Consider the following 22,218-nt stretch of genomic DNA (forward strand, 5'->3'; position numbering starts at 1 on the left):
TATTGGTGAATGTGTTCTAACACAAACCTGCTAATTAAAATGAAACAGTGGTAACATTGTGCTTCTATCCACCTGCTTGTTTAAATAGTTCATCTGTAACTGTCCATATAAGCTAAAAATGAGCTGTAGTGGATGACATTTTTAATCCATAGCCTCTAAGCTAGTTGAAGTGTTAGGTAGAATTGTACTGAAGGTTCTGTGGGGTCTACATTTTTACTGAGAGGCTGCAGTGGTTCTGTTTTGGCCTTCTTTTTTATCTGAGATAAGGCCTTAATTTAAAGGAAAATAAAAATACTTTTTCCTGCTTCTCTCGTAGAAAGGATTTGAAATTTTTCTACTTGAAGGTCAGTTTAAGCCTAAATACCTGTTCTTTGGGATTCAGCCACCTTGATTCCATAGGTGCAAAACCTGGAATGGCTGACACAGCCTTGCCTTTTTCTAAGAGAGCTAAAGGCCAAATGCTGGGTCAACCCTGATGAGGAGCTGAATACCAGAAAGATTAGTGTCTGTGTTTCTCCTACAGATGAATGTAAAAAGCCTGAGATTTTTAGTGGCTGTTGCTGATCTCTTGACACTTACCTGGAATTAAAGCTGTCCCCAGAGTATCGTGCAAAACCCCCCCCCCCCAACTTTTTACAATCTTTCTGTGTTGTCCTACTTGTAGCTGTGCTGGTATATCCTGCCTCTCTCTCTGCTGATCTTTTAGTTAGAACTTCAGATCATTTTGATCAGCAGGTTCTAGAAACTCATTAAACAGTGCTATAATTGCACATGCAGAACGAAGGAAAACAAATACAGCCTTAATTTTCTGAGTCCATTAGCCAACTCCCTTGATTCATTTATCTGGAGGATTGAGAATGCCAGTTAATTTCATTTCCACAGTTACATTTTCCAAAATCATCGAAAGACTAATCAGGAGCTTGTAGCTAATATTTGTGGTTTGTTTGGTTTTCTCCTGTTGTTTGAACTGCTTCCAATATGTCTTGCAGTGACATTTCTTCATGCAGCAGAATAAATACCAAAACTATAGAGAAAAGAGTTTTACTGAAGAAAGCGGAAAATGTGTTGCCCTGTAAATACAAAGTTTCTCAAAGTCACTGACTTCCTTCTGTAACTTCCATGGCAAGGAAATGACAGAGCTGGAATAATTAGTTTACTGTTTATATATGTGATTCCAGTAATGTTCCATTCAGTTTGAAAGAGAGACTTACTTACATTTTTTAATCCATTTTTTGCTATGAAGGATTGGATGGAAGAGAAAGTCTAATCCTCTTGGACTGTCCATTTAAGATATTGTTATCGTTGGAAATTTTATTTGTGAGACAACACTACATGAGTCTAGCCTCTGGGTCCCAAGGTGTTATATTTATTTATAATAAAGGATGACCTTTCCCTCTGAAAAGCTGGAATCTAAACAGACAAGGCAGAGTGATCATTCTTGTTATATGAATTAGATACTGAGAGCGATTCAGAGCATATCTTCAGTTCAGCAAGCTGCCTTCAAAACAGTCAGCAGTGAAGCAATATCACTGCAGCAATCTGCATGTGTGCTAATTAGTCTGGATGGATGCTGCAATTCCATATTTATATTGCATCTGAGATGCTAGCTAGTTTTGTATTAGGCACTTTGGAGCATTATGCATTGCAAACAGACCCAAAGTGATTTAGGGTCATGCAGTCAGTTTCAGAACTGTGGTTAACCGCACTACCACTTCTTCATTTCCTTCTCTTGTTCATCTTGCAGGAAAAATATTACAGACTCATAAATCAGTTCAGGGGAAGGGATCTTTGGAGGCCATATGGTCCAACTGCTTCCTTGGAACAGGGCTGATATCAAAGTTTGATCAGGTTTCTTAAGGCTTTTTTTGATCACTCATGCTTTGAAGACTTTTTTTTCAACTTATATTTAGCCAGAATCTCCCTTGCTGTAACTTGTGTCCATTGCTTTTTGGTCCTTTGGTTGGGCATCTCTAAGAAGAGTATGGTACCATCCTCTCCACTAGCTGTTAGGTAGTTGTAGACAGCAGCTGAGATCCTTCTTCTCTTTGCCTTCTGCAGGCTGAACAAACCCAGCTCCCTCCCCCTCTCCACATTCTCCTGCCACTAACCGCACTGGAATGTTTGGGATTTTTCCAGTATGTCAGTACCTTTCCTTAGACTGGGGAGACAAGCCTGTGAGACCATGAGTCTGTCTAAACCCATGTGTTTCTGGAAGTGATAAATTGTATTAATCTCTTCTGGAAGCAAGCTCCATTACTAATGTCCTGGTCTTGTGGAATTTTTACCTCCATTCTGGAACATTAAGCAACCAGTTTCTCAGCTCTGGTAGCTGGTGGTGTATATCCTGATGAGCTGGAGCTCTTTCCTATGCACACCTGAGGTGACCTCACCTAGTCCTCTAAAAGGCTTTGGAGATCAGGTCCAAGACTTTCATAATGACTCACATAAAGGTGCTATGAGAGAGAATATGTGAATATCTGAGTTGGGAAGAAGCCGGTGAGAGAGAAGCGTTGGCTTTCAAGGCAGTTTTAATGCTACTGAAAAATCCCAGCTGCAGTTTTGCACTCACAGCTACAGCTGCAAGAGGAAAGTGTGGATACAGATGTGGATAAGGATTTCCAAGAGGACGATAAGGATTCAGAATAATTGCTTCTGGAGGACGATTTACTCTGTTTCGGGGCTTTTGGAAAAGTACCAGTTGGTAGGAGGTGACTGTGCTGCAGGCCTGTGGTAACCAGCAGTAGCGAGAAGCGAGACAGCCCTCCTATAACTGGTACATTGAGATTTTTGGGTTTGATCTGCTCATCAAATGGCTGACACTGTGGGTGTGCTGTCAGAATTGCCTTAGGCACATGCTTTCAGAGAAATTCCTGATTCTGGCCTGACTCTTTTGTCAAGGCTGGTGATGCACAGGAACATTCGCAGTGACACGACCTGCTGAGCTCTGCAGGTTGGGGTTTATTTTGATCAGTTTTTTTCCACTGTGGTGCTGGTTTTGCATGACCTGTACACTTTGAGATTAAAATCACTTGGTTGTGCATGTTGGTTCAGTGAGTGGAAAGGTCAGTATTGGTAACACATTTTTAATTTGTTTTCACTGTTCATAGAACACTTGTTGGGTTTCAAAATAATGCTCAGTCTTTCTCCATGGATGCTGGTGAGGGAAATGTGTCCTCTTGGGGGGTTTTTGTGGCTTCCATGAATTTACACATTTCCAGAATTTTGCTTTCCGTTTATGGGCAATTTAGTGCTTTGCCTTCCAGAGGTGTTCTTCATGGGCATATGGAATCTATCACACATGATTTGTAGATCCTTTGTAGATTTTAAAAACAATGAAGAATAGGATTTCACAATATAGGAACTATGAACTAAATTAAAACACTCTAAAAATTTGAAAACTGTTTGCCTTCCTGAAAGTGGAAATGCATAAATAGTTTGCAAACAGTGCAGGCTGTAGGGGGGTTAACTGAAGAAAATGAGATGTTCAGCTGCTAAACTTTGTGGGTATGGGCTTTTGAAAAAACCTCATAATGACTGCGGTCCTCTTTGTGACCACTGAAGAATCTCAGATGTTGGAGTCATGTGGTTCCATCAAAACATTTGAGAAGGAGGGTCGAGAGAACCCCCTGCTTTTCCAGACTGCTCTTCCTGTTGCCAGGATAGAAAAACATGCTGTGGGAAGGTCTTGTGGTAAAGGGCTGTTCAGGAAAGTGAGCTCTCCAGAGTCTTGGAAGCTGAAACTAGTGTACTTATCCTTAATACAGACATGCTGAATTGCAAAGTGGGTGAGGTGGATGTCATGCAATGGCTTTCAAAGAGCGTTCTTAAAACACTAATCTGGTCTGCTTTGATAATCTGGTTTTAGCCATTTCCTTGGTCATGAACTTTCCCTCTTAGTCCCTTTGTCCCTTCTGTTTCCCCTCCAATTCTCTGCCAGTCCTAAACCACTTTTTCTTATACTTCAGAAGCTTTCCTGAAGATATGGACATTCCTTGTTACAGTCCACTCTTCCAAGTTCTTCATGTGCTGTGGAGTTTTTAACATACCCTTGGGTGCCTTAATGCCTACAGTGAGGACCATAAGATGAAAAATAGAAACGTTACTTGTTCAATACCTGTGCTGTCAAAAATTTAAAAAAATATTTAACCAACAACTTTGAGGTATCCTCTATGGATCCTTTTTTGTGTTTTGGAGCTTGGTCTCACCTTTCTTTGCATGTGCTTGGGAATATGAGCGTAGGGGATCTAATTAGCTCATGCCCCAGAGAAGCTCTGTTTGCATTTAGAGACCCAGCATGGTGCAACAGGCCAGGGGATAGGATGCTTATAGATACAGCATGTTAGACCTAGGTCAGTGCTTGGGCCCTTCTAATCCCATCCTTTGGCTTGTGAATTTTGCTGTTGGTGGGGCTTGCTTTTTTATTAGGGTCATTAGTCTGCCTGAGGATGCTGGAGTCTGTGTTTAAGGCCTGTTGCTTGATATGACACTCGGAGCAGATATTCTGTGATCCCACCTGAACTATATCTGTTATGTGACTGAGTCCAATCTCCCCCTTCCACATGCCACCACTTGGGAATGTCTATTATTCTCCCATCATGGAGAGATGTGTGGCCCTGATCAAAGGAAAGACATTCTTATAAAAACTTAAGGGAGCCCAGCAAAGTATAAATTGCTTTTATCCATCAGACTTATGCCTTCCGAGGTTCTGATTGTCTGAGTGGACACAGACATCTACCTGGAGCCTGGATGAAAGCAGCTGTTTCTTGTAAAGTCAAGGGCCCTAATAGGACACCATGTACCTAGAATTTCCCTTCATATGTGCTCAGCATTTCCTATGCCATCCTTGTTGCTCTGTAATGACTCAGAGGCACATCTGGAACTAGTAATGTTCATGCATTCTTAATACCTCTGTGCCACTTATCTCCTACCTGGCATTTGCCTGTTTCTCAAATGTGTTTTTAGTATCTTCCTACTCATTGGAAAACAAACAACACTCTGAGATTGGCACTGAAGATAATCCCTCTTCAGAATTTGCACTTTACAGACCAGTTCTGATGAACTGCAGTAGGTGCCTGCTTATTCTATACGTGCTACATACAGAGGTAGAATTCACTGGGGTGGGAGGCAGGCAAAAGGAATCCCTGTCCAGTCCTCATTACTGCTTCTGGACTTGTGTGAGCCCATGATTTTCCTCACTTGCCCACTTTTGGGGAGTTTCTGCTAACCAGCCCCCGAAATTTTGGAGCGTCTGACCCACAATAAAAGATACATACAATAGAGCATGTAGTTGAACAGACCGATCCGAGTAGTGTGAAAAGCTGCATGGAGATGGTCAGTGTAGCTCAGAGTGTAGATCACAATTACAAACCAACACAGTAATTCCCCAGTTCATTCATCCTGACAGCTGCCCATATAGAAGAAAATCTTTTTGCCGGAATGGAACCCAGTTTGCAACAGATAAAAATCGTGGGAAAGCAATGCCAAAGAACTGTAGGTTAGAATTAGATAGATACAGACAGCTCTTTCAGTTGGACAACTGATGATGTTACAGTTCCATTTTTATTTTTAACCCAGAACACACAGAACTGTAAATAGAACTATTCCTTCAGAGGCAGTGAAAACTCTTGATATTCAAGTACACAATAAGTTTATGAGGAAATAGTATTTTTCATCTATTACAAGTGCACTCATCAGAAGTAGTTGCAGCAAAATTGAATATGTAATCTTGCATCACAGAAACACCTGAGCAATCAATACATGGATTTTCCTATTTAAAACATGGATACGAACAAGAAGCTATAAATTGTTTTGCATTGAAACTCAAGGTCGCTGCCAGCCCGTTAGAGACCTGCCACTGCTACTGCTGTGTGGGGTCACCACCGATGGGTACCACTGCCCTGGTGCTGCTGCTCACCAGCAGAATCGGGGTGACATTCACTTCAGCGTGATGTGCGAGTACGGATGCTTTCCTTCATGGCTTTTTGTAACTAGAAACGCCAACCCTCCACTCGCACCCAGACACGTCCTGGTGTCCAGATGGTTTGGGAGCGCGGTGCCCTGTTCCCCTGTCTGCCCCCTTGCCTGCGCTGTGCAGCGGTACCGCACCGCTACCCCCTGAGCCTTCTTGCCGCTCGGACCCCGCACAGGCACGGTAAGATGGAGGGGGGGAACGGCGCCGAAACCCCCAGGGGAGCCCCCACTAAAGCGAGCCCTGGCCGGGGGATGGCAGCGGCATCCCCCGCACAGCCGCGGGGTGCGGGGCGATGCGGACGGGCGGACCACCCGCGGCAGAGCGCTCCTCGTTCCCCTGTCCCCCCTGTGCCCGGAACGGGGGCGGGCGGCCCCCTCTTCTCCCTTCCCCGCCCCTCCCCGCCCCTGCCCCGCATTGGCTGCGGGCGCTGACGGGCAGCTGGGCGGCCCCTGCCCGGGCCGCCCAGGGGCACTGCCCGCACTGGGGGTCCGGCCGCGCCGGGGAGCGGGGCCGAGCCGAGCCGAGCCGGGCTGAGCTAAGCTAAGCTGAGCTGAGCTGAGCTGAGCGGAGCCGAACGGAGCCGGTGCCGCCATGGGGGTGGAGATCGAGACCATCTCTCCGGGAGACGGTACGGGGCCGTGCGGGAGCAGCCCTGCGGCGCGGGGCCGGCGGGGCACGGGGGGCTCCGGGAGCGGGGAGCCGCGGAGCGAGGGGACAGCGGTGCGGGAGGGGAGGGGAAGGGAGGGGAGGCACGGCCACCCCCGCAGCCCCGCAACCCCGCGGGCACGAACCCCCGGTGCGGGAGTGGCGGGGGCGGCGAGGCGGCCGGGGTTTCTGTGGCATCCGCCGACAGCTGCACAGCCCGAGCGCGGGGTCAGCGCCGCCGGGGAGCCCAAACTTTCCCCGGTGGCGAGCCTGGCCTCGCCGGGACCACCGTCCGCCAGTGCCAGCATCCCCCCAGCGTGGCACCGCCGCCTCCCGGTCCAGCGTGGGATGCTGGCGAGGGCTGAGGTCCAGCCCGGGTGGCAGTCACTCACCTCTCCTTGGCACAAACCCGCCTTTCCAGAGCCAATTCGTGGTATTCTGCTCGTCTGTGGGATTATAATATAATTTCATAAGGGTTTGGGGTTTTTTTTTTGTTGTTTGTTTGTTTGTTTTTAAGAGGATATAATTTCTAACATACATATGTGTCTATATAATAGGCCAAGTTCACCCTTGGGTGATATACAATGAATACTGCATTGAAGTTGATCATACCTTAAGTTTCTTGCCCCAATATTGATCCTTTCTTTATGTATGCTTTTAAATTTGCTTCTCCCTCTATGCTGTTTAGCTCTAGGGATTGAATTCTTCTCTTGGTTGCACAGATGTAAAAGCTGAATGGTTATGTGGATATAAGTAATGGTGCTGGGTTGAGAGTAGGAAGGAGGGTGGAACTTAGTCTCACAGTGGTACTTTCTAGCTATTAAATAGATCAAGGCTGTCTTTGTAAGCAATATGGTATTCCAAATAAGGTTATATGGATTAGTTCTCTTGGTTGCAAGTCTTAATCAAAATCATCTGACTTTAAGCACTGTCTTAAACCACAGCGAGTCAGTGGTCTTGCAAATCTCTGCTTTTAATTCAGCTTTGATGTGAAATTATGTAGCTTCGTTGGCTTTGCTGGTGGTATACTCACACAGCAGAGTATGTGTCCATAAGGTCTGATAGTGCTTTTCTCAGATCTCTGTATAATAATGCATCATTTGAATAATACCTGTTTTACAAAGGGTAGGATTCATCTCACCTAACTTTTCTCAGGTTAGCTGGCTAGTCTAAAGCAGCCTTCTCATTTTTCTCTGTGGTCAGCTCCAGAGAATGATTCGTCTTGGCTCTCTCTGGATAGGCTGGCTTTCTCTCAAAGCACTGCTAATTCTCTACTGTCAATGGAGGAAGCCCAGGAGACTGGCATATGATAGTTGCCTGTGTTGTAAATGGCTGAATTTAAAAGAGATGAATCCCACTGTAGCATGCCATGGTGCCCTAACTGGACACCTATTGCACTGCATTTTGTGCAACTCATAGCTAGAGATATTCCTGCCAGCAGAGCTGATGAAGGAGGCTGTTCATGTGGTGCTTGGAAACACCATCTTCTCAATTTAATGCTGTAAATGTTTTTTCCTTGCATTAGCCCGTCCTCCTGCCATTTACTGCTTGTGTGCTTTTGGCATGTAAGCCCTGAGGCTGTAGCTTGTGTGTTACTTGTTGGTTTATACCCTGTGAAGTGCCCTGTAATGCATAACTTGTTATCGTGTTAATTCTGACTAAAGAGCCCAGAAAGCTGACTAAGATATGAGCTTCAGTTTTAGCTAAAGGATTGTCCAGTTCCAGCACCCTGCCATGAACAGGGACACCTTCCACTAGACCAGGTTGCTCCAAGCCCTGTCCAACCTGGCCTTGAACACTTCCAGGTATGGAGCATTCACAACTTCTCTGGGCAACCTATGTAAATCCCCAGTTTTTAGCTTTCTGTCAAGGATGTTCCTTAATAGTTGGTCTCGCTGATGCTTTATGAACCTGGGCATTCCCCTGGCCAACCTTGAGAAATTAAGATTAGCGGCTTTAATACACCATTGGCACTAATTGAGCCTGGAAAATCATTCCTTAGCTTTTAGTGCCTTTGGCAGTACCTAAAACAGGTAAAATGGGAATGGTAATTTCATTTTCCAGTGTCAAGCAAATAATTTAAGCCTTTTTTCCTTTCAGTATGAACATTTTAGGAGGAGCTACCAGGCTCTTACAAGAATTCAGTGTATTACTGCTTTACTGTTGCCCGATGCTACAAAATTAAACTGCCTTTGTATATGAAAATTTGTGTAAAACCCATTCCTGCTAATTAAAGATGCCCTTATAGAGCTGTCATGAGTGAAAGACATTAGAGATGTGAATACAAATGTATTTTTTCACGATTGTAGACTAATACTTTATTTAAAAAACCATAGCAAAAACATTCTGAGAATTTTAATGTTATAATCCATGAAGTTTTGACTGTCCTTTTGCACTTACAGAATGTAAATGTATATAAAATGCAGATATGTAGGGAAAATTATGTAAGGAAAATAGTATTTGGTCGAAGAGCTAAACAGAAGCCAAACTGGGACCTTCTAACCTAAAGCATCCCATTCCAGTCTTGCATATTAGTGATTTGATAACACATAGTCATAGAATCATGGAATTGTTAAGGTTAGAAAAGACCTTTAAGATCATCATGTCCAGTTGTCAACCCAGCACCACCACCACATTCAACATTAAACCATGTTCTCAAGTGTCACATCCACATGTTTTTCAAACTCCTAGGAATGGTGACTCCACCACATCCCTGGGCAGTCAGTTCCAATGCTTTACAACCCTTTCTGTGAAGACATGTTTCCCAATATCCAATCTAAACCTCCCCTGGTGCAACTTGAGATCATTTTCCCTCGTCCTGTCACTTGTTACCTGGGAGAAGAGGCTAATTCCAACTCCCTACCATCTCTTTGGCAATAAGGTCTTCCCTGAGCCTCCTTTTCTCCAGGCTAAACACCCCCAATTCCCTCAGCTGCTCCTCATCAGACTTGTGCTCCAAGTTGTATGAGGATCCACTTCTATTTACAGCTGTCAGATATCCTGAAGTAACCAAGTGGCTAATACCAAATCTCAGTCCAGCATTTTCCTCTTGAAAGATAAACCTGCCTAGCCAGGTCAATCAGAAAAGATAAAAGAATAACCTTTTATAATTTCAACAGGACGGACATTTCCAAAGAAGGGTCAGACGTGTGTGGTGCACTACACAGGTAAGGCATGTTCTGAATATTCTTGTGATACCAATTGCCTTGCATTCAAGAGTGATTTCCCATTTCAGATGTTTGATGTATTTTTTGCTTTGTTCTGTCACTCATAATCCATTGGATAGTGTTCAGATGGATTTCCTGAGTATTTCACTTCTAGGTGAGGTGTTCAGGCTACAGTACCTAGATGTGCCTGCTGGTAGATTTGCCATGGATAGCATTCGATGGTGAGAGGTTTGCAGATGAAGCTGCAGACCTGATTCATTAGGCCATTTTACTAGCTAATGAAATCGAGCATGAAACAGTCAAAATGCTGGGTTCATATTTTTCCAGCCTCTGATCTTGATACAGACAATTAAAGATTGTATATATCTTAAAAGCATGTGTCTGTGCATTGGCAGTAAAATTCATTCCAGATTGAAGAGATCAATACAAGGTCTATTTAACACTTGCTTTATGGACTTGTATGAATCTTAAGTGGTGAGCTGGTTAATGGAGCTGTTTATGCTGCACCTTTGCTCAGAGGGAAATTGTCCTTTAAATCAGTTTATAAGGTTATGCTTTGTATGTAGTTATATAAGTTGTCAAAGGGATATGAAAGTCTCTGCAGTCCGAGCCCCCAGCTGGGAAGTTCACATCAAGAGCTTCCATTCCACGTGGTCCTTTCCTTAAGAAGTCAACATGTAGGTGATGGGGGGATTGACAGCTCCTGATCTGGGCCTAGATCTGTGAGGTCGTGTTTTCCTCTAGCGTTCAGGATGACAGGAAAGTTCTCACTGGCAATTGTTGCTTTCCTGCGCTTTTGTACTTGCTTCTGTAGCTTACAGCTGGAGCAAGATGGGAACATTTTCCAGTAAATATAACTAATGAAGTAAACTGATTTGTATTTTCAGTAAGCTTTTTTATATAATTTAATAATATCACCATTCAGGAGGTTACATGAGAGTTAATGCACTGGCATGGCGTGTAGATTTTCTGGGTATAAGCTCCTGTACATTTATATATTTAGAGTATTTTAATCTGATGAGGATTTCTAGTTTGAATTAGAAGAAGTTAAACACATGGGTCTCCCATGCCAGTCTCAGCTCTTACAGACATTTCTCTGTAACTTAGATCTGAAAATAGATGTTTTGAAATTATTTTTGTGAAGATGCTGGAAGATATGTTTCTGTTCCTGTCCAAACTTCAAAAGGTTTTATGAAACAAAATTGTCACCTCCCACCCCTAGTTAGTTCAAGATGAATTTAAATGTCAGAACTGAAATAGGCAAAAAAAATTTGAGCCTGGTGACTCCCACAAAGCACAGTTTTTCCAGATAACTTCAGGGAAAGTGTGAATGGTAAATGTGAAAAGATAAGAGACTGCATACTCTTATTGATATTAGATACCATCCTAGATGAGGCTGTCATAAGCTGGCTTTGACATAAAAGACTTTATAAAAACTCATTAAATCAATCTCCAGTGTAAACGGTGCTTCCTTCATATGTGTTACTGTTGGTGCTGTGCAACCTCTCTTAACTCCCAGATTAGAACAGATACCAGGAAAAGCTCATCCTCTCAGTTCCACAGCTGGTGCAGTGTCAGAGCAGTCTTTGGTGGTGATGTTTTCGAAGAGAACCCATGGTTAGTGGATAACGTGTTTTCTTCCAGTGGTCTATGAAGTATGTGGGTAAGATGGCATATGAATGTCAAATTTTAATTTAAAACTATTTGATCAGAATACAATATAGCTACTTTTCATACTGATAAGATTCTGGGTATGCCTGGTATTTATCTTGGAATGACCTCTGTCTTTGTGTGATCTTGTTAGGCTTCACTGTACTTAATGCTTAACCTCACCACACTCCTGTGAGTCCTGCTTTAGGAACTGAGTACCTGAGTTACAGGGAAGCCTGCAGAGATATCGAGAACATCTGTCTTGACACTTAAAATGGGAGTTAGGAAAAACTATGACACCTAAGAGCAAGGAAATGATCCAGAAATCCTACTTTTCAGAGCTGCATAATATTGGGAGCATGCACAGCTCTCAAGTTGTCTCCCTGTTCAGCCGGTCACTCTGGAGCTCGGCACAGATACCTGTAAGGAGGTGTTGTGTTCTTGGAAGTAAAGGAACCATGCACTGACTGGACTCCATCAAGATCTAGGGATCATTTGGATCCCCATAAAAGCCTGACCTCACTGGGGTGCTCAGAGCACAGCTCTGAATCCAGCATCAAGCGCAGAAGAGATGGCCCCCTTCAGTCAAAAACACAGCCTGTAGGAGCTCACTTGTGTAATAACTGAACAGTTGTTTCAGATGTGCCAAACCTACCTTCCCTTGGCTTTTCCAGCAGAAGAGGCTCATAGCTCTTTTTGCCGTGTCCTTAACTGTAACTATTATGTTTTGGGGAGAAGAAAGCTGAAATTTCCCACTCCCTCCAGTTTAGCTTAGGACATTCAGCAGTGAGGAATGCAAGAACCATGGGCAAGGAGAGGAGCAGGCAAGAGGGGGAGTAATTGATACAGGCACTCATGCAGGAATATGGAAGGAGATGTAGTCCAGTGTCTGTCTTCAGGACTTAATTCCATACTTTTTAATCCACTGATTTTCCCATGTGGTGGTGCCCAGCCTTGACAGCTGGGCAGGCCATGCAACTTCTTGCAGTGGCTGTTCTGCTCTTACACCAACACACACACACTGTGGTGGCACAGCTCCTTGGCACAAACGTGGTTGGTTCCGTGATTCCCAGAAAGGCTACTTTTCTGTGTTTGCATAGAAATAACATTGCCTGTCCACTAATTATTCCTGTCTTGAAGGAGAGGAGAGGCCAGAATGAGCTTTCTTCTGCCAGAGCAAGTTGTGAATCTCCAGTGAGGAGTGGGCTGTGGGCTCTGTTTTGTCTTATTTTCCCATCTTCCATTCCTCTCATAGATGTGCATTTACCCTGTGATAGGGAGTGATGTCAGAGAGCATGGACATGAGGGGACTGCTGGTGCTACACGAGAAAAAGGCCCGTAGGTTACTTCCATTTTTTAGGAAGTCTGCAATCCTGGCAGTCCATGCAGGAAAAGCCTAGAGAGGACCAAAGACCAGGACCCTAGATGGTTGGCAGAACTTAAGAGTTGTCTGCTCATCGTCCAGGATCTTATGAATCATCTCCAAGGTAGGAGTTCAGCAGGGTAGTTTCTAGTCTGATGACCCTACATGTTCTGGAGGAGTGGGAGGTGAGAACTGGAATCTCCTCAAGATGGAGGAGAACTGTGATTGAGTTTTACACTTCTGCTGTCAGAGCTCCAGCTATTAGGCTGTTACATGTGGCAGCTTTTCCTCTTTCTCTCCTTGTTAAACTGGATGCATAATCTCAGGAGCAGACTCTGTGGTCTGATTCCCAAAGGCATTGGTGATGCCTTACAGGACAGACCTAAGTTCCAGTGGCAGCAAGAGTTAAGGTGCAACCTCACTAGGGAGCAGTTTAGAGGGGACCTCTTAGTTTAAGCAAATTATTTTTAATTCTTTATTTTTTTTTTCCCTAAGGAGTAATTCTCAGCTGCTTTACAATTAGAGCAGGATTTTTGGATTACCCTTCAGAAGTACCCATTTGCCCTTTGATAAGACGCCTTAGTGCCTGACTTTGGTCCTGTAAATCACCTGCTAATTTTTCAGCTTTGCAGGGCCTGAGTTAAGTACACAAATAGATGTTCCAGATCATTGCAGAAGATTAGATAGGAGGATTGTGATATAACATGAAACCGAGTTTCAGTCTTAGGATATGATGAAAAAACATGGTCAGATTCCTGTAGGCTTATCTTTGTTAAGAAATATAACAAATTTCTTCTTAGCATCCGCATGTATGTTGAGTCTCAAAAGTTACCTGACACAATATTTCAGTAATGGGATTAATAGATAAGGCAGTGCAAATACATTTGCAGCAGCGCTGTTTTATGTCTTGTTTTTTGTCAGAGATTTCATTGAGCAAGCTTCTGGAAGCCTTTGGCAATCTGCTTACTCCTTCTGTTTTCCATCTGCAAAATGATAGTTGTACTTTGTCTGCCTCATGTAGAGAGATTGCAGGGAATTTGAGATATGAACTGCCTCCTTCTTCATGCCTAATGTAATGGCAATGGAGCAGTGCATAAACGGAATTGAGGCATTTTCTGCAGTTTTGTTTCCTGTGATTTAAATTTGTTGACTCTGGCAACAGAAATTATCAGTGCAGAAATTTCAAATATTTATGAAGGTGATGCAAAATGTGACTTTCTGTTAGAAATGCCCTTTAAACAAAACCTTTACTGAGGTTGGGAATGCTCTGTCTGGAGGCTGTCAGGTAAAACCTGCACTCCAAGAGGCTGAATCCCATTCCTGACCCTCCTGCTGGATGATGGTGTGCCCTCACACAAGCTTTGTGTGTACTGAATCCAAATCTGCTCATGATAGTGGGAAGGCATTTTTTTTTCTGAGTTATTCAGAGTAGATATTCTCTTGTGTGGGCCCACGTAGCTTGTGGCAGAGCTGAATTCTTAACCTCTTCATCTTTCTCCTCAGTCACCTGTAAAACTCTGATAATAATACAATTACCCTTTTTAAGGAACTGCTGATACTTGTTGTCTGCTGGAACAGACCTATTTGAGTGAGAATATAAAGGCACAATAAATCATTAAGTATTTATTAAACTGGACTTCTCTCAGATAAGATTTTTCATAGACTTTTCAGCTAGGGCAATGCCCCCAAATATTGCATCAAATACATTTTCAATAGAATAGAATATTTCAATTGGAAGGGACCTAAAATGATCATCTCTTCCAACTTCCTGACGATATCAGGCTGACCAAAAGTTAAAGCATGTTGTTCAGGGCATTGTCCAAATGCCCCACTTTCGGGCACTGGGGGACTGACCACCTCTCCAGGAAGCCTGTTCCAGTGTTTGATCACTCTCTCAGTGAAGAAATGCTTCCTAATTTCCAGTTTATACCTCCCCTGGAGCAGCAACCATTCCCACATGTCCTGTCTTTGGATCCCAGGGAGGAAAGCTCAGCACTTCCCTCTCGACTTCAATATTTCAATACTGAGAAGTTGATTTTTAATTATTTTTTTTAATGCTTGAAGTGAAATTCCTTATTGAAATAAATTAATACTAAGCCATTTATTTCAGCTGAGATGTACAAATTCATTCTGTTTTAGGAAGCAGGCTTTTATTTAAAGCAGAACAAATGATTAATTGTTCTTTTCCTAGTGGTCTGAGGACAAATTCATATCATCTTCTTTTCCCATATCTTGCCAGAATTACTTTATATTGTTTCTTCAGCTTTGGCCGTAGTGTTGTGTTGAGAGTTATGGTTGTGTCTGTGAAGTTGAAAGCTCTTTATATAACAAGATGCAGATGAACAGTAATTTATAGAATATGCTTCATTTATCATGATTAAAAAAACTCTTTTCCATTTAACACATAGAAATATAATGCAATTCCCTTGAAATAACCATTGCCAAAAAGAGAACAGATCTGCCTATTTTTCTTGAATCAAAATCAACCCAGTCTTAAGTGTATGTAGTAATAGCCAGAGATTTGTCTATACTGACATGCTCTCAAAAAGACTAACGTAAATTCAGAGTAACTTTGCAGACTGTCATATATTTGTGTGTGAGCATGACTGGATGTACATTAGCTTTGTGTGAGAGCAGTTTGTGCCAGGTGAGTAGAGGAGGAGGTTATTTCTCTGGTCCTGCTTTCAGGAACACCTGTACCACCTCGGTGGGAGCTCTGCATGTGTAGCTGAGAGGAAAATTGAACTAAGTAAGGCACTTAATCAAAATTCTTGGTCTCCAGGAAGCTGTCTAGCTGGGTTTGGAAGAGGATAGCGAACACTGCAATTAGAATCATCATTAATAAGAATTGTATTGTAACAGACATTATAATTGAGCCTTGATTTGTAGCCAGCTAAATCCTGCTTACCTAGAAGGAACTTGTTTTATCAAGCATGTTTCCAAGATACATTATACCAGAAGAGTGTGATGTCTGTCCATCTTTTGGTCAATGCCGGTTTTCTGTAATTTTTTTACTTAATGCCCTGGTTTGTAAGAATGAAAGCCTTTTGCTTCTGCAGAGATCTCTGTGGCAAGCACTCACAAACGTCCTTTTTCTTTGGTGAATCATAACTGCAAAAAGTAGCTTTAGTCCTCTGTGAAGAATATGATCTTCTGATGTCCCTTAGAAACAATTTGCAAGTCTTAAAACTCTCTCAGTAAAATGAGTAAAATTCTCATCTTTGCTTATTTGTTATGATTGGTTATCCCTGGAAGTATTTTAATAGTGACTTCAGCCTGACAGTGATCAGAGTCCAGAAGCAAAAGTCTGAGCAGAAGAGATTTCTCCTATGCATTTTGGTGGCAGCTTAGTGACTGATTTCAGATATATTACTTGCTCTTTCATTTTCTAAATTTGACAGAAAAGGGGGCTGTGCCTCTCAAAATTGTCATGAAATTAATGTTTGCAAGTGCTGTGAGACACTGTAAGAAGAAGCTATTGATGTGAAAAAGCGATTTGATGAATAAAAAGGTTCAGAGATTTGTAAGAAAAAAAGTAACAGCTTCAGCAGAGGAGTGAGTGAGTTTAAATTGAACACAGCAGATTGTTTCCTGATGGAAAAGGATCAGTGTAATAAACTGTAGCCTCAAGTTTCCCAGTTGTTCCTCCTTTGCTGCGTTGCTGTGTACGGTGCCCATCAGTTTCACTGAAGTCACTTGGGGTGTCAGATGCTATTTAATGCGGGTAAGTGAAGCAGAAAAGGATCTTCAAATTGTCCAATAGCATTTTTATTGGCAACCTCAACTGCAAAGCCATGGTTTGACTAAGATTTGGAAGTCTCTCCCCTTGAAGGTGCTCCCCGTGACATTGAGATGTTATTTTGGACAGCTGCTGATGTGCTTTGAGCAAAGAGAGGGAAGACTTCAGGGTTACCTGTAAGCACTGTCTTATATTTGTTTGGGAAGAAGACAGGATGAGTTTCATTCTGGCAGAGTAAAGGAGATTATAAATAGATTTCTTCAAGATAGCATACACGGGCACTTTCTACCCCTGACAGAGACTTCTCTGTCAGCATGAGACATGCTGAGTGATTTGGTGACTGCTGGTTTGGATTTTGGAGCACTTCCTAACCTTTACAGGATTTCCTTTCATGGAGGGATTGTAGAATCATGCTCCCTTCCTATTGTGCATAGAAATGAAACTGCTAGCGAATAATTAAACTTCCTACTCTTACCTTACAAAAGTCTTGAAGAAGTGGATTCTAAGATATTAAAAAAACCAAAACTCACAAAGCCAATTATCTAAAGTACCAGGGGACTAATAGCCTCTGTTCATCAAGTTTTTAAAAGCTCAGAACCTATCCAAACCAGCATCATCTTTTAGAAAATTAGATTGCACCTTCAAAATATTTTTGCTGGATACTCTTTGCACTTATTTTCAATGATCCCAGTGGACCCTGCTTGCAGCTCATATCTGTATTTGAGGACAGACCTGAAAGATTTGCATCAATTCTTGATCATTAGAAGTCCAGGTCCTTACAAGAATGACATAATTTTCTACTAACTTATGTCTCCCAAAGTCAAAGAATTGTTGAAAAAACTGTGCAGTGAATAGTATTTTTTAGTGTAAAATGTACAAATGGTTACTACATCAGCCAAATGAGGAACTCTTATCAGCTGGCACCAGTGGTAGGCTTGTCTCCCTTTATTGACAAAATAGAACTAACATCGCTGTATTTACCTAACTAAGAAGTCTAAATTGAGAGCCTGGTTACCTTAGGTTACCTAAATAATTAGCCTGTGGATACCTCTCTCTCTCTGTTGATTAGATAAAGAGCTTAATACGGTTCCTAAGTCAGGCAGCTCAGATAGGCAGGGTACGTGGAGGGGGGAATGTTTTCCTCATCAGACACCACGCGGTGTCATCCCTCTGCAGTGGAAACACAGCAGGTATTTATGTAACACACCACATTTCAGGTGTCTTACCCGAGCAGGTGCTGTGTGGCCAGAGATATCTGCAGGCTTGTGATCTTCAGAGCTCAGTGTGTAGGTCTGAGTGCTGCAGGGGTGTGTAGGGGAGATCCCTGGGGAGGACATGGCTGGTTTTTTGGCATTGGGAAGCAGCTGAGCCGGCGGCCCCGGAGGACACGCGTTCCGCTGCGGGAAGAGTTGTCGTTGACAGGAGTTCTGCTGAGTCTTGCTGAACCAGGGCCAGGGGGCTTCTGGGGGCTTCATATTGAAAGCAACGTCTCTCAATTGAGACATATTATTTACCTTTAGTTACTCAAGGGCATTGTAAATCTTCCTTAATTTTTTTTCCCACAAGGCCGCTGGCTGCAGAAGTTTGGGCTCCCTTGCACATCATTCAGTGTGAGGGATCTTAAATGTTGTAGCCATGGTGTCATCAGGCAGAGCCAGTAGGTCTTTGTAGCTGAGGCAGCATATCTGTGCACTTTGGTGGTATAGTCCTTTATCTCACATCCAACACCCTGGGTCTTCTAAAACTCTGTGTTACAGCAGTGGTTATGAGGCAAATTTGATTTGTAGCCCTCCTTCTGTCTCTGCTTATGGTATCCCAAGTCTGGTTTCTCCTTTCAAGCCTTTTGCATTTAATCCTGCATAGTTATTTGGTTCTTCGTTGTCTCTTGCTGCTCTAATTCACTTCCCTTTGCACATCAAATGATGTGACTACCTTGATTTAGTAAGAGTGTCTTCTCTTACTCTGTTCTCAGTGAGAAATTGAAGACTTTTGTTTTGTTAAGGGTGGTTTCCTGTTGGACAGAGGAAAAACTTAATTAGTTCATTTTCCAGTCAGTAACTGCTACAAAAAAATACACTCCTGGATGCGTTGATTTATCTAGTTTTTAATGACCAAAGTGAAAATGCTATTTTGCTACTTCCTAACTGCTTAAAGTTGCTGCTGTTGCAACATTAAAAGCTGCAGCTTTCTGTTGAAATTCTTTACACTGCATTAGGAAAAAAACTAAACCCAAACCCAAACCAATTAATTTCATTATACTACTATATAGGGATTGTAGTTAGTTCTCTTCTGTGGATAAATTTCTGTTTGTGCTAAAAGCAGAGATACTCAAGAAGAGAGGAGTGCCTTATACTTTGGCAGGTGAAATCCAGCCATATCTAGGGCACATAAAAGAAAATAGAAGGTGAGTCACACAGTGGACAAGTTCCTGAGGCATCATCATCAAGTGTTGCCATTTCCAGACTGGAATGTACAATTTTCAGCCTGAAGAATTGAAGTAAATTTTTGTTGTTGTGAGAGCTGTAATTTTGGTGAAAAAGCCTTTCCCACAAGTCTTATTTTGAATGTTAAGGATCTGAGACTGAAATTCACCGTCAAGCTGCCAACTCTGTATCTATATCATAGATCATGAGTTGGAGGGGACCTTAAAGATCATCTCATTCCAATCCCTCTGCAGTGGGCAGAGACACCTTCCACTAGACCAGATTGCTCAAAGCCCCATCCAGCCTGGCCTTGAACACTTGTGTGGATGTGGGACTTCCACAACTTCTCTGGTCGACCTGTGCCAGTGCCTCACCGCCGTCACAGTAAAGAGTTTCTTCCTTACATCTAATCTAAGCCTACTTTCTTTCAGTATAAAACTGTTGCCCCTTATCTTGTCAATACAGACCCTAGTAAAAAGTCTCTCTCCATCTTTCTCATAAGCCCCCCTTAATTATTGAAACTCCACAGTTTCTTCTCCAGGCTGAACAACTCCAACTGTGTCAGCCTGTCTTCAGAGGAGATGTGCTCCAGCCCTCTGACCTTTTCCATGGCCTCCTCTTCATCCACTCTAACAGGTCCACATCTTTCCTGTACTGAGGACCACAGAATGGATGCAGGACTCCATCCAGTTGGAGATCTCGTGAAGGTACTGAGGAAGAATCACCTCCTTTGACCTGCTGGCCACACAGGATATGATTTGGTTTCTGGGCTGCAAGTGCACAATTACAGGTCATGTCCAGCTTTTTATTCATCAGTGCCTCCAAAGCTTCTCTGTAGGACTCCATAGGCCATTCACAGAGAGGAACAATCTTTTCTGGAGTGTCATGCTGAAACACCTGACCTTGGCTTGGGCTTGAGATCATTCTCTGAAAGTGTCTCTCCACTGAGGAGAGCACAAACTGCTCCTCTGTCATGCTGCCTGTGTGACTAGCTCCCCACACCCTTGTGTCCACAGTGGCCAGCTGGCAACAACTCTGGAAAAGCAATGGCTGTGTCTGTCCCACTCTGCCAGGGGCGTTTCTGGAGTGCACAGACAGCCCCATTGATAGCGTCCAGTTTATTCTGTCCTTTGAGTTTCTTCTGCCGTCATTTGCACCTTGTCTTCAGTCCAGTGAATAGCAGGGACAGGTTCAGATGCTTCCTTAGGTCAGTCAGCAGTGCTCCTGCACAGCACAGCTGAGGGCTATCATCTGATGTGGGCTGAGCCCGTTTTGTCATGTCCTACCTTTTCCTGGCTGGAACTCAAAAGTCCTGACCTTTTCTGTTTGAACACTGGGGACTTCCAGAGCCCATAACTATTAGTAGAGATGTTGAAAAAGCATTGGTACAGAGTGGAAATGCCTCATTAAAAAATGATCCTTACCTGTGCCATTAAGACTTGTTCTGTGTGAAACCATTTGTATAGCTCATCTCATTTTCAACATATTTTTGCGATTCCTGGCTGGGAGTGTGGGAGTTTTAAATGTATATGAGTCAGTTGCAAATTCGGAGTTGATACAGTCATGAACTGCCATCATTAATCCTCTGTGGGCAACTTAAAAAGCTGAATCTGATCAAAGTGCTACACACTTCATTCATAAATCCCTTTGGAAAAGGAAAAGCTTTTGTTTGTTTACTCCTCTTTAAATGACAGGGACATTCAGAAGAGAAATACTTTGTCCAGGGAACACAGCAAGCCTCTAAGAAAGCTGGGGTTAGAAATTCATGTGCTTTTAAGTTCTTCATGTGTTATATTTATCTATCTACTTATCTATCACATTACCTCTCTATACATATTATATATAGGCTATATCAACTCTGTGAAAAAGCTGTTTCTTTTTTTCCAGACCTCAAGAGTGTTCACCTTTTTAGAACAAACTATTTAAATTAAGATAAATGGTGGAAGATCATGATGTACTTTAGTTTTTATTAGGTTTTCTGTCTTTCTCTAATCAATCCTGATTTGATTGGTTATATAAGCATTGTAAACAGAATAAGGGCTCAGTCCTTCTCTGCTGTAAAGAATAGGGGATTTCATTGTAATGATTTGTTGTATTTTAATAAAGTAACTAAAGCTTGCAATACATTGCAATACCTACCCTAAAACTGCAGAGCAATTTCTGAAGTGCTTTGCTAAGACTTGCTATCGTAGCACATTCAAAGCTCCTCTTCGGATACAAAAGTTTCTAAAGCATTTGGGAAAACAATATGAAACAAAGTAGGCTGAACCTGAGAGAGCTCGGAGCTATAAACACAGAGGCCAGAGGGGTTGGAAAGCTGAGAAATTATTTGCCTCGCAGCAAAAGAGCAATAAAATCTTGGGCTGGGATATTTCCCTGCATGAGCATGGGAAGAAACATTGACTGATTGCAACGCTCCTCCATTCTGTAATGGAGTTACACAACCTGTAATCTTTCTATTATTTAGTCTGTCACTGTAGGACTGGCCCATTTGTAGGCTACAAAGCGTTTAAATGCTGACAGCTGTATTAGGCAGTAAGGGACATGGTTGGCCATTGTGTTTATAGAGGGCAGCAAGATAAGAATAGCTCCCAGCCTTCAGTGCTTACCACATTTTCTTCAGGTTTCAGACACCTCTGTACTTTTTGTGGACAGGTAGTTGTGTTGAAATGCAGGGAGCACCAGGGCAATAGTTATCTTAGCTCTTCTTTTTCCCTTGAGAAACTGATGTACAATACAGGCCAAGAGGGTGTCAGCTGATAGAAGTCAGACAAATGTGAAGTGTTCTCTGGATTTGAAGCTTGCCATCCGAGAGGAACCGGACATTGTCTGGCAGCACATGAATGAATGAATGAATGGATGAATGAAGGAAGAATATCCCTAATGTTCCCTTCCTCTGCACCCTCCTGTTGGTCTCTCACTATGCATGGGACCACCCTTCTCCTAGTTTTTCTTCAATGGTTCAACAAGTTGTAATAGCCTCTTAGAAGAATTTTCTGGTCTGTTTGTTTAGTCACATGCATGTTTTATTACAGTTTTCAGTGTTAGTCATTTCACAGCTCCTAAGCATGTTCTAGAAGTACATTAAGTGACAGGGCTTGTTTTCTGGCTGCTCCCTCAGGTGAAGCAATGGAGAATTTTAACACATCCAAAAGAACACGTGAGTGCAGCCTGCATTTGAAAATGTTTCATAATTGCTGGTCACAGGCATTGAAGGTGCTACAGTGTGAATAGGTAGGGCTGAAACAGGGGATGTAGGG

At 42.7% G+C, this 22,218-nt stretch overlaps 1 protein-coding gene across 3 annotated transcripts in view; it reads left to right on the plus strand.

The window, feature by feature from the left end:
- The first annotated feature begins 6,081 nt into the window (after positions 1 to 6,081).
- The window catches only part of FKBP1B (FKBP prolyl isomerase 1B), a 45,861-nt gene continuing 29,724 nt past the window's right edge, over positions 6,082 to 22,218 (plus strand). The window contains exons 1-2 of one of the 3 annotated variants that reach the window (XM_039380957.1): positions 6,082 to 6,151; positions 9,736 to 9,783. Coding sequence is in view for 2 of the 3 variants with exons in the window: in XM_027749275.2 (XP_027605076.1) it covers positions 6,563 to 6,599; positions 9,736 to 9,783 (85 nt within the window). In the remaining variant the exon portion in view is untranslated. Of the gene's footprint in view, positions 6,152 to 6,418; positions 6,600 to 9,735; positions 9,784 to 22,218 lie in introns of those variants that run through there. The other 2 variants (XM_027749275.2, XM_039380958.1) reach the window with 2 other exon arrangements.

Source organism: Pipra filicauda, unplaced genomic scaffold (assembly GCF_003945595.2).
Source record: "Pipra filicauda isolate LSUMZ 115617 unplaced genomic scaffold, ASM394559v2 scaffold209_size2725305_pilon, whole genome shotgun sequence".
Classification (NCBI taxonomy): domain Eukaryota; kingdom Metazoa; phylum Chordata; class Aves; order Passeriformes; family Pipridae; genus Pipra; species Pipra filicauda.